The sequence below is a fragment of the Lipotes vexillifer genome, unplaced genomic scaffold (genome assembly GCF_000442215.2).
Source record: "Lipotes vexillifer unplaced genomic scaffold, Lipotes_vexillifer_v1.1 scaffold104, whole genome shotgun sequence".
NCBI classification, from domain to species: domain Eukaryota; kingdom Metazoa; phylum Chordata; class Mammalia; order Artiodactyla; family Lipotidae; genus Lipotes; species Lipotes vexillifer.
The window spans coordinates 2713126-2726385 of NW_006789458.1; the positions used below are offsets into that span (position 1 = coordinate 2713126).

The window sequence follows — 13260 nt, forward strand, 5'->3', positions numbered from 1 at the left end:
GTGGGTCACCTGAGGGCATCTGTTCTTCACTCAGTGAGGACAGGGTTAAAGGAGTAGCTGATTCGGGGGCCCCTGCTCACTCAGGCCAGGGGGAGGGAGGGGTACGGAATGCTGGGCGAGCCTGTGGCGGCAGAGGCCAGCATGATATTGCACCAGCCTGAGGTGAGCTATGTGTTCTCCCGGGGAAGTTGTCTCTGGATCACGGGACCCTGGCAGTGGCAGGCTGCACAGGTTCCCGGGATGGGTGGTGTGGATAGTGACCTGTGCTTGCACACAGGCTTCTTGGTGGATGCAGCAGCAGCCTTAGTGTCTCACGCCCGTCTCTGGGGTCCGTGCTGATAGCCGCAGCTCACGCCTGTCTCTGGAGCTCCTTTAAGTGGCGCTCTGAATCCCCTCTTCTCGCGCACCAGGAAACAAAGAGGCATGAAAAAGTCTCTTGCCTCTTCAGAAGCTCCAGACTTTTTCCCGGACTCCCTCCAGGCTAGCCGTGGCGCACTAGCCCCCTTCAGGCTGTGTTCACACAGCCAACCCCAATCCTCTCCCTGGGATCCGACAGAAGCCTGAGACCCAGCTCCCAGCCCCCATCCATCTCGGCAGGGGAGTAGACAAGCCTCTTGGGCTGGTGAGTGCTGGTTGGCACCAATCCTCCGTGTAGGAATCTCTCCACTTTGCCCTCTGCACCCCTGTTGCTGCGCTCTCCTCTGTGGCTGCAAAGCTCCGCAGTCTCCGCCCGCGAAGGGGCTTCCTAGTGTGTGGAAACCTTTCCTCTTTCACAGCTCCCTCCCACTGGTGCAGGTTCCATCCCTATTCTTTTGCCTCTGTTTTTTCTTTTTTCTTTTGCCCTACCCAGGTACGTGGGGGAGTTTCTTGCCTTTTGGGAGGTCTGAGGTCTTCTGCCAGTGTTCAGTTGGTGTTGTGTAGGAGCTGTTCCACATGTATATGTATTTCTGATGTATTTGTGGGGAGGAAGGTGATCTCCATGTCTTACTATTTTGCCATCTTGAAGCTCTTCGACTAAACCATTTAAAAACTAAATATAGGGCTTCCCCGGTGGCGCAGTGGTTGAGAGTCCTCCTGTTGATGCAGGGGACACGGGTTCGTGTCCCGGTCCAGGAAGATCCCACGTGCCGCGGAGTGGCTAGGCCCGTGAGCCATGGCCGCTGAGCCTGCGCGTCCAGAGCCTGTACTCCGTGACGGGAGAGGCCACAACAGTGAGAGGCCCATGTACCGCGAAAAAAAACAAAAAAAAAAACTAAATACAATTTGCAAATAACTTGTTCTTACTTCCATACAAAAGATGTGTCCTTCTGTACTAAGAAGAGTTCCATTAATTTGTAGCACTGATTCTGACTACCAGGTAACCATGATGGTGACCAAATCATGGAACTTTTTCAGAGAATACACTGTGTCTAGGGTAGGGCTAAAAGGAGTATGCTCCTATCAGATTAGGGACAGAAGTATCTCTAGAGGTGGAGTCTGAGGAACAGGTCAAAACTGTTCTTTTTCTTACCAGATCATGGAGTTTCACCCACTTTATATTTTATTTTTAAAATAAAGCATAAATTTAAAAATAGTCATAAGTAGAATAGATGCCCACATCAGACACATTGATGAATTTTAAATAAAAATGTTATCTTAATGTTTGACTTCTTACAGTGGTAATAGTGGTTTTTGTGCTTTAAAAATTATCGATTTTCTTTCAATTTCTGTTATAAAGGCATTATTTTGATTATAATACCTGAATCGATTCAACGATATTTTAAAATTCTATTGCCATTGATTTCCCTCTAGATTTTTCAATGTGGTAAAATATATATAACATAATATTTGTCATTTTAACCATTTTCATTGTACGATTCAGTGGCATTAATTAAATTTACAATGTTGTGCAATCATCACCATTGCACAATATCCAATTCCAAAATTTAACAAAATTTAACACCCCAAACCATACTCCTTTCCAAAATTCTTTCAAACAGAAACTGTAACTGTATAGCAATAACTCTTCAACCCTCCTTCCTCCAGCCACTGGTAACCACTAATCTACTTTGTATCTCTATGAATTTGCTTGTTTTAGATATTTCATGTAAGTGGAATCATACATTTGTCATTTGTTTCTGGCTTATGTCATTTAGCATAATGTTTTCAAGGTTTTTCTGTGGCAGTATGTATTCAAACTTCGTTTCTTTTTGTAACTGAATAATAATCCATTATATGTATTGATATATACTTCATCTGCTGCTAGACACTTGGGTTGTTGTCACCTTTTGGCTACTGTGAATAACACTACAATGAACACTGACTTAAATACAAGTATCTGTTTGAGTCCTAGCTTTCAATTATTCTGGGTATAGCCCACTAGTGGAATTGCTGGGTCATATGATAATTCTGTTTAGCTTTTTGAGGAACCACTAAATTGTTTTCCACAGCGGCTACCCCATTTTATACATTCCCACCAGCAAAGTACAAGAATTTCAATTTCTCCGTAATACCCTTACCAACACTTACCTTCTTTTCTGTTTTTCTTTAACATTATTGCCATCCCAGTAGATATGAAGCAGTATTTCATTGCGGTTCTGATCCGCATTTCTTAATGACAAATGATGCTGAGAGACTTTCATGTGCTTATTAGCCATTTTTATATCTCTTTGGAGAAATGTCTACTCAAGACTTTTGACCATTTTTTAAGGGGGCTGTTTGTATATTTGTTGTTGAGTTGTAGGAGTTCTTTATATACTCTGGATATTATAAGATATGTATGGTTTTGCAAATATTTTCTCCAATTCTGAGAGTTGTCTTTTTCCTCTCTTGGTAGTATCCTTAGATGCACAAGTTTTTAATTTTGATGAATTCCAATTTACCTACTTTTTCTTTTGTTGCTTGTGCTATTGGTATCATATCTAAGAATCCACTGCCAAATCCAAGGTCATGATGATTTGTCCCTATGATTTCTTCTAAGAGTTTTATGGCTTTAGCTCTTATAGTCAGGTCACTGATAGATTTTGAGTTAATTTTTATATATGTTGTAAGGTAGGGTTCCAAATTCATTCTTTTACATGTAGAAATCTGGTTGTCCTAGCTTTATCTGTTGGAAAGACCACCCTTTCCTCTACTGAATGGACTTGGCACCCTTCTCAAAAACCTACTGTAGCAGTTTCCTTGGGCTGCCATAAAAAAGTACCATAAATTGAGTGGCTTAAAACAGTCCAAGTTTATTCTCTCCAAGCTCTGGATTCATGAAGTCCAAAATCAAGGAGTTGGCAGGGCCATGTTTCCTCCAAAACTTCCAGGGAAGAATCCTTCCTTGCCTCTTCCAGTTTCTGGTAGCCCCAGGTTTCCTTAGCTTCTGGTAGCATAACTCTTAATCTCTGCTTCTATCTTTACATGGCTGTCTTCTCTCTGTGTCTGTCTTCTCCTCATCATATGACACCAAGTTGTATTGGCTTAAGGTCCACCCTAATGACTTCATTTAACTTGATCACATCCTCAAAGACCCTATTTCCTAATAAGATCACATTCACAAGTATGGGATATTAGGACTTTGATACATCTTTGGGGGTGGGGGACACAACTCAAACCATAACAGCCATAGATATATGGGTTTCCTTCTGAACTCTTCATTCTGTTCCATTTGTCTGTATGTCTACCCTTATTCCAGTATTGCTAGCTTTGTAATAAATTTTGAAGTTGAGAAGTGTGAGTTGTGCAACTTTTTCAAGATTGTTTCGCCATTTTTAAATTTTGCCAAATTTTGCCAAACTCTTCAGAAACAGAAAATCTTTAATCAATCTTCATTATGGGTCACATTTTCCTGCTTCTTTACAGGCCTGATAATTTTTTATTGGCTAACAAACACTGGGAATTTTACCTTTGTATTTCTGTATTCCTATAAATATTCTTGAACTTTGGTCTGGGACACAGCTAAGTTACTTAAAAACAGTGTGACCCTTTTGAGTATTGTTTTTAAGATTGAGATAAGAGTAGAACTCAGATTAGGGTTAATTATTTCCCCACTTAAGGGGTAGAGACCAATGCCCTGTGAACTGTGAGGTTTTCCAGTCTGGCTGTTAGCAACAGGCACCATTCCTGACCCTGTTAGTGCTGGGTACTGTTAACTCTAATTTGAGTGGGATTTTTTCCCCTGCCCTTGGGTAGTTTCTTCACATATATGTGCTGATCAGTACTCAGCTGCATACTCAAGGGTAATCCTCCACAGAGTTCTTTCTCTATGTAGCTCTTTCCTCTCTGATGGTGTGTCCTGTGAATTGGAACCCATCTTGGTCTCCTTGGACTCTGAGCTTCCTCCCTCCACCTCACAAATTGTCAGACAACTTACATTTGTTACACATAATCCAGGACACAGACACCTTACCAGTCATGTCTCTTAATCTTATCTCCATGGAAGAAAAGATTTATTCTGCGAGTTCCTAAACAGCCATTCCCACATTTCCTAAGATACTGCTCTGCTAGTTGACACAAATGCCACATAGAAAGTACCTCTTCCACTCTCTAATGAATGAGTTCCCCACAGTTTGAACTTAAGATATGTTTCAGTTACAAGGGGCCTATATCCAAACAGAATCATTACTGCCTTCTTCTCAGTTGCTAGTCTCACTACTCCATCTCACTGAGAAGCCACTGTACTATTCTATTTCTCTCACTGAATTTCTTTAAATAAGGTTTCATTATACATGTAACTCATATACTCATATAGCTATATAGTGGCTTTACTTAGTGTCTCAAAACTATAAAATAAGTTCTTTAATTTTAAAGTAAAAATGTATGTAAACATATGCAAATCTGACTTTTCTGGGGACAATGTAGGGTTTCTCAGTCTCAGCACTATTGATATTTTTGGCCAAATAATTCTTTGTTGGGTGTGTTTGGTGGGGGTGGTACAGGGGTTATGAAGAAGTATGTTATATACTGTAGGAAGTTTGCAACCACCCCTGGTCTCTTGACCTTTGCCTACTGAATGTCAGTAGCAACCACCTCCAACCCTCTACTATGCACAACAATCAAAATGGGGACTTCCCTCGTTGTCCAGTGGGTAAGACTCTGTGCTCCCAATGTAGGGGGCCCAGGTTCAATCCCTGGTCAGGGAACTAGATCCCAGTGCAACTAAAGATCCTGCAAGTAAGAAGTCTGCATGCTGCAACTAAAGATCCTGCATGCCGCAACGAAGATCCCATGTGCCGCAACTAAGACCTGGGGCAGCCTAAATAAATAAATAAATAAATGACTAAACAAATATATATATATATATATATATAAATCAACTGTCTCTTAAAAAAAAAATCAAAATGTCTCCAAATACTGCCAAATATCTTTTGGGGGAATTGCGGGGAGGCAGGATCACCCCAGTTGAGAAACACTGGGCTAACAGAACAAATCTCTCTATTCTAAGTACTTGTTTACAGTTTTTTACCAACAAAAGGGGGGAGGGCAAGGGGATAAGATTCTATTCTAGATTGCCAGGACCTATTAAAGTAACTAAATCTCAAAAACCTGGGGATCCATTTTTCTAATTACTTTGCTCAAAAACATCTTAAAAGGGCTTCCCTGGTGGCGCAGGGGTTAAGAATCCGCCTGCCAATGCAGGGGACATGGGTTCAAGCCCTGGTCTGGGAAGATCCCAAATGCTGCAGAGCAACTAAGCCCGTGTGCCACAACTACTGAGCCTGCGCTCTAGAGCCTGCAAGCCACAACTACTGAAGCCCCTGCGCCTAGAGCCCATGCTCCTCAACAAAGAGCAGTCCTGCTCACCACAACTAGAGAAAGCCCGCGTGCAGCAACGAAGACCCAACACTGCCAAAAATAAATAAAATAAATAAAATAAAAAATAAATTAATTTTTAAAAAATCTTCAAAGTATGTTTTAAAAGTAACTCCTTTATACATAATTCAGTAAATGCCAACAATCTGTATGCTCAAACTACTGGAAGATATCATAATGAAAACCTCTAAAAGAAAAAGATTAATTCCAGTATCAATTAAGTACCCATGATTAAAATTCAGTTTTACTTCATTCTATGCTAATTTTATGAATTATTTACAAGTCTTATTTTAAAAGTGTATAATGTGAAACTTCTTACTTCTTAAAAACAAACTTCTCTACTCAAAGCTCTCATTTTTCAAAATATAATCTCCAAGACTTAGAACTTCTTTTTAAAGGATACAAGGGGAGAAAATTTATTAAACTAGTAACTAGAGCTTAAAGAGGGAGAGCTGGAAAGTTCAAATGTTAAGTAGAGTTGCTCTCCAAAGGAGGAGAAAAATATTTCATGTCAGTTCCAGGTTTTCAGTAGACACATACAGAAGGCAGATGCAATTACCTGCAACATGAGCTCACAGTCATCTCTTCCAACAAAAATCATTTCTCGTGGCAGCCTGTGGCGAGTGCCTCCACTGCTCACCAAAAACCAGGATGTTAAGCTCATTTTCTGCTTAGCTTCTAATTCTTTGGCAAAGCTACGTCATCCTGCAGAGACAGATTCAGAAAAACATACATTTAGATATTTTCAACTTTAGCATCTATTCACCAAACCCTATAACTAGGCCTTGGAATAGAACTGCACTCAACATTTACCCCTGACTACATAAATAAGACAGTCCACGGGTCCCAGGAAACAACATATCTACCAAATTCTCAGCAGTAAAGTAAGTCCATGGACTCCATTAAGAGTTCACTTAGGGGCTTCCCTGGTGGCACAGTAGTTGAGAGTCCGCCTGCCGATGCAGGGGACATGGGTTCGTGCCCTGGTCCGGGAGGATCCCACATGCTGCGGAGCGGCTGGACCAGTGAGCCATGGCTGCTGAGCCTGTGCGTCGGAGCCTGTGCTCCGCAACGGGAGAGGCCAAAAAAATCAAAATGTCTCCAAATACTGCCAAATATCTTTTGGGGGAATTGCGGGGAGGCAGGATCACCCCAGTTGAGAAACACTGGGCTAACAGAACAAATCTCTCTATTCTAAGTACTTGTTTACAGTTTTTTACCAACAAAAGGGGGGAGGGCAAGGGGATAAGATTCTATTCTAGATTGCCAGGACCTATTAAAGTAACTAAATCTCAAAAACCTGGGGATCCATTTTTCTAATTACTTTGCTCAAAAACATCTTAAAAGGGCTTCCCTGGTGGCGCAGGGGTTAAGAATCCGCCTGCCAATGCAGGGGACATGGGTTCAAGCCCTGGTCTGGGAAGATCCCAAATGCTGCAGAGCAACTAAGCCCGTGTGCCACAACTACTGAGCCTGCGCTCTAGAGCCTGCAAGCCACAACTACTGAAGCCCCTGCGCCTAGAGCCCATGCTCCTCAACAAAGAGCAGTCCTGCTCACCACAACTAGAGAAAGCCCGCGTGCAGCAACGAAGACCCAACACTGCCAAAAATAAATAAAATAAATAAAATAAAAAATAAATTAATTTTTAAAAAATCTTCAAAGTATGTTTTAAAAGTAACTCCTTTATACATAATTCAGTAAATGCCAACAATCTGTATGCTCAAACTACTGGAAGATATCATAATGAAAACCTCTAAAAGAAAAAGATTAATTCCAGTATCAATTAAGTACCCATGATTAAAATTCAGTTTTACTTCATTCTATGCTAATTTTATGAATTATTTACAAGTCTTATTTTAAAAGTGTATAATGTGAAACTTCTTACTTCTTAAAAACAAACTTCTCTACTCAAAGCTCTCATTTTTCAAAATATAATCTCCAAGACTTAGAACTTCTTTTTAAAGGATACAAGGGGAGAAAATTTATTAAACTAGTAACTAGAGCTTAAAGAGGGAGAGCTGGAAAGTTCAAATGTTAAGTAGAGTTGCTCTCCAAAGGAGGAGAAAAATATTTCATGTCAGTTCCAGGTTTTCAGTAGACACATACAGAAGGCAGATGCAATTACCTGCAACATGAGCTCACAGTCATCTCTTCCAACAAAAATCATTTCTCGTGGCAGCCTGTGGCGAGTGCCTCCACTGCTCACCAAAAACCAGGATGTTAAGCTCATTTTCTGCTTAGCTTCTAATTCTTTGGCAAAGCTACGTCATCCTGCAGAGACAGATTCAGAAAAACATACATTTAGATATTTTCAACTTTAGCATCTATTCACCAAACCCTATAACTAGGCCTTGGAATAGAACTGCACTCAACATTTACCCCTGACTACATAAATAAGACAGTCCACGGGTCCCAGGAAACAACATATCTACCAAATTCTCAGCAGTAAAGTAAGTCCATGGACTCCATTAAGAGTTCACTTAGGGGCTTCCCTGGTGGCACAGTAGTTGAGAGTCCGCCTGCCGATGCAGGGGACATGGGTTCGTGCCCTGGTCCGGGAGGATCCCACATGCTGCGGAGCGGCTGGACCAGTGAGCCATGGCTGCTGAGCCTGTGCGTCGGAGCCTGTGCTCCGCAACGGGAGAGGCCACAACAGTGAGAGGCCCGCGTACCACAAAAAAAATAAAAATAAAAAGAGTTCACTTAAAAAGGAATACATTAGGCAATTAAGTAGGTAGTCAACTAATAACATTTATCATATCTCTATAGCTTATAAAGGTCTACAATTTGACATAGCTTATAAAGGTCTACAATTCTCAAGTAAATGAGCACATTAGTATCATGTTAACCTCAGTAAACACTAGCAATGTTATACAAATAAGTGTCTCAATTATAAATCTTTTGAGAAAGACACTCAATTCAAATGAATATATTTGATGTCTGATTAAGAGCTAACAATGGACACCAAAGAAATTGCTTCTTTGTCTACCAAGTGTAGACCACAATGCACTTTCAAAAACATGCAATTTCAATTTCTCTGTCCTAACATGTACGGTACTTTTTTTTTTTTTAAGTGAATGGTGTTTTTTTTTTTTTTTTTTTATTTTTTTTTTTTTTGGGTGCCCGGGGGTCCCCCCGCCAATGCACTTTCAAAAACATGCAATTTCAATTTCTCTGTCCTAACATGTACGGTACTTTTTTTTTTTTTAAGTGAATGGTGTTTTTTTTTTTTTTTTTTAATTTATTTTATTTTTGGCTGCACTGGGTCTCCACTGCTGCACTCGGGCTTTTCTCTAGTTGAGGGGCACGGGGGCTACCCCTTGCTGCAGTGCATGGGCTTTTCACTGAGGTGGCTTCTCTTGCTGTGGAGCACGGGTCCTAGGCGTGAGGGCTCTAGAGCGCAGGCTCAGAAGTTGTGGCGCACAGACCCAGCCAGCTGTTCCACCGCATGTGGGATCCTCCCAGACCAGGGCTCGAACCCATGCCCACTGCACTGGCAGGCAGATTCCTAACCACTGCGCCACCAGGGAAGCCCTATACTGTACTTTCTAAATATGTTTCTTCTAGAGCAGCAGCTCCTAAACTTTTTGTCCTTAAGACTCTTTTACACTTTATTTTTTAAAAAAGGACGCTAAAGAACATTTTGTTTACATGGGTTAGATATATTAATATTTACCATATTAGAAATAAAAACTGAGAAACTGGTATGTATTAATTCATTTAAAATGATCAATAAATCAATTTTACAGAAAAAATGGCTAACATTTTAATGAAGATTTACTATATTTCCAAAACAAATAATTAGTGAGAAGAATAGCACTATTTTACATTTTTTTAAATCTCTTTAAGCTCTGGCTTGACAGATTTTCATATCTGCTCTGAATTCAATCTGTTGCCATATACTGTTTAACTTAAAATATTTAAAAGCCTAACTTCATACTTATTCCCAGATAAGTAGTGGGAAATAGGAAATTTATTTTAATAGTCTTTCCAAATAACCGAAGATAGTTTTCTCTGATACTACATCAAAACTTCACAGGTGGTAATTTCCTGAAAGTTATTTATAATATGGAATCTGAAACTTTCCATACATTTTAACATGAAAATCCATCTTCTGCTCTGAAGAGGTTTTGTAACACTGTGCATTGGTCATTTGAAAAACAGTGGTTCCCTGAGTTACACAGATCTTCCAAGTGATGACATATTTCATTATAATATTTTAAAATATCACATTCATTTATATCATCACCCATCTCATCTGAAAAGTCTTTAATTACTGGGCAGCTGTTAAGCAGCAGAATCAAGCTCCTAAAATTCTAATTTTCTCTTAGAAAATTCTGCCTAAATTTTACTGGTAAAAAAATACTGTCAATTCTTTTCCTTGAAGTGACAGGTTTATACTGTCTGCTAAATACTCAGGTCTACAAAACGATAATTTGTCTGTCAGTCATCGTTTCAAGTAAAAATCATGTTCTATGAAACAACTGGCTAGTTCAGCTCACAACTCAAACAATGACACAAGTGCTTTTTCTTGTGACTACCGTGGCACTTTGGTATACAGCGTTAAGTGCTTTATGTGTATTTCCATTTAGTCTTACAAAACATTAAAAAGATGTAATTCAAAGGTCAAGACTTAATAAACAATCATTTTTAACACTTCATCAAGGACATTCTTAAGTGAAACTGGCTTTTTTTCTTACCTGCAAGTGCATGCCAGTGAAAAATATTATTACTATTAGCATAGTATGGTGCCAATGCCTTGACTAAGGAAGCAGCAGCTTTAGCCACCATTGTTTTTCCATATTATCAGTTCAAAGGTCTATACAATAAAAAAGCCAATAATTTCGATAGTATTATGAAAATAGTTTTGACCTCATGACCCTTGAAACGGTTTCAAGGATTCCCAGAGGCCTGCTGACTGGGCTCTAAGAATTACTACTATCTTAGAGGATGTGACTATGTCATTAAGAGCATAAACTTAAGAGTCAGACAGATTGGTGGAGAAGTCTGACTCCTGGTTCCACCACTTATTTCCACATGACCTTGGGCACGTTACTTACCTCGTGTCCCTTAGTTTCCTCTTGCGTAAAATGGGAATAAGGATAGTATCTACTCAACAGTTTTTTTCTTATTGATCAAAAGAATACTACTTGTAAATATTTTTCCCATGAAATTCCCATATACATTCTTATATGAGTTAATTAGAAGCTATACTACAAAACAGTGAAACAAAACATTCTGCAATAAGAAACACATCTATATATTAAAAGAGAAACCTTTAAAATGTAGAATTTCATGTTAAGGTAAAAATCCCATATATTATGAATTTATCTACACATACATGAAACAATTGGTTTCACCAAAATAAGCAAATAATTTTCTGTAAAGTTAGAACAATTAAGTCTTACTCCCTTCTCAATTTATTGAATTGATATGGTTAATTTATGTGAATTCTTAAATCTTCCATTCACCTAATTTCTTGATGCAAATGTTGTTGTTAGTCTTCCATCCATATGTCTACTTTCTGTCAAAATGCTTTTTAGCATTTTATATGTATGTCCTGGCCAAATAAACAGAGAATCAAAAAAATTTTACCAGAAGAAAAAACCTTCAATCTAAATATGGTATATAATTTGCATACTGCCTTTCCAAGGAAAGACAATTTTAAAACATGACATTAATAAGTAAGTCAACAGTTATAAACTCATTTAAGGGAACTGAAGAAAAAAACTTTTCAGCATTTGTATGGGCAATGTCCATAAGACATGTTAAAGGAAATCAAATTAACCTAAATACAGTAAATGAAACACCAGAGCCAACTATGGGCAACAAGAACAGTTTCCAGACATTTTTTAAATCACAACGTAGTATGTAAGCATGATTCATATGCTACAAAAATATTTTAAGTATTTAGACAATAGCAAGCATAATTACATACCAATATGTAATATATAACTCCACAATATAAACATACAGTAATTATATAACTATATAAAATAAAATTAAAATAATGGCTTTTTATATATTTTATTTTGACTTTCAGTGACACTTAAAAGGTAACAAATATACACATTTTCTAAAAAACAAAAATGAAACGCATAATCCTCAAGATGAAGGGTACTTATTTACTGGGGTGGAGCAGTGACCGTGAGTCATCTTCTACTTTTTCTACAATGGGAGGGAATGAGATATGATATAAACCCACTGCCTCTCAGTTCTCACATGCGACTCTATTACCTTATCTAAGACAGCTTTCTCACTGGTCCCTTAGTTGCAATGCTCCTTTCCTACTCACTGAGTTAATACTGACACTTGCACATGGGTAAAACTGAAAACTGAGCTTCCTCAGTGGCCAAGGCAGAAGTTTCAGCTCAGCTTCCTCTAAAGGGCAGGAAAAGGGGCCTTTGGGTTTGCCGATTGGATAGAATATGCCCAAGGTCTTGACTTGTACAAATGAAAAGAAAAACAAAATAACCCCCCAAAACAAGAAGAGGGCACATCAAGATAAAATGAGATATAGATATGCTATCTTGTAGTATCCAGCATATTGGGAGGCACTCAATTTATGCTCATTGCCTTTTCCCCCTCTCCTCCTAATCTTTTCTGCCAAATAATACAATAATGTCATAATTTGAGATTCAAAATACATCAACCAAACAATAAACAGACATTGAATATCTATGTCAATGTTCTAAAATTATTCACTTAAAGAAATGGTTTAGGGTAAAAAAATTACGGCAATATAATATGCCTTATAGCTTACTCATAAAATTAAAAATACTATAACCTTTATTTCATACATATTTCGATTCTGAAAAGTACATTTAATGGACCACTGATTAAAATTCCTGTAACACTTTCTCAAAGCACAAATAGTTTTCAGGTCATACTGGGGATCTAAAGACTGAAGAGTATGGAGGACCACTGACCTTTGCAAAGATTACAGTCCCAGATCTTACTACATCTCAAGTACAGCCATAAACTATAACCTTTGCCCTATGACTTTGCAATTCCTCCAATTAAAGGTGGGAGTATAACTTCCCACTCCATAACTCTGGGCTCTGCCTCATGACTTGTTTTGGCCAATGGAATGGTGTTAATAGTTGTGATGCAAGTGGAAGCTAAAATGTGCTTGGGCAATTGGGTTTGACCTCTTGTACCTCTGCCATTACCATAGAAAGAACACGCCCTAGCTAGCCCATTACTTCAAAAAGAATGAGACACATGTAGAACAGATGTGTTTCTAACACAGAACTTGAAGCAGGCCCTCAGTGTATCATTCAACCCTTAGCTGAAAAATCGAAATAGTGTTGTTTTAAGCCATTGAGAGACGTGCAGTGATTTGCTTCATCACTGACTATAATGCACAAAAGGTGAGTATAACTTACTGAAATGTAGTATCTTTTTTTTTTTTTTTTTTGTGGTACATAGGCTTCTCACTGCTGTGGCCCTCCCGTTGCGGAGCACAGACTCCGTATGCGCAG

The 13260-nt window shown here is 38.9% G+C and overlaps 1 protein-coding gene across 6 annotated transcripts in view; it reads right to left on the reverse strand.

The window, feature by feature from the left end:
• The window catches only part of CEP170 (centrosomal protein 170), a 147154-nt gene that overhangs the window by 101714 nt on the left and 32180 nt on the right, over nucleotides 1–13260 (reverse strand). For 3 of the 6 annotated variants that reach the window (XM_007462633.1, XM_007462631.1, XM_007462629.1), the window contains exon 2: nucleotides 7902–8047. In XM_007462633.1, coding sequence (XP_007462695.1) covers nucleotides 7902–8006 — 105 coding nt within the window. In that variant the 5' untranslated portion in view covers nucleotides 8007–8047. Of the gene's footprint in view, nucleotides 1–6334; nucleotides 6476–7901; nucleotides 8048–13260 lie in introns of those variants that run through there. The other 3 variants (XM_007462632.1, XM_007462628.1, XM_007462630.1) reach the window with 2 other exon arrangements.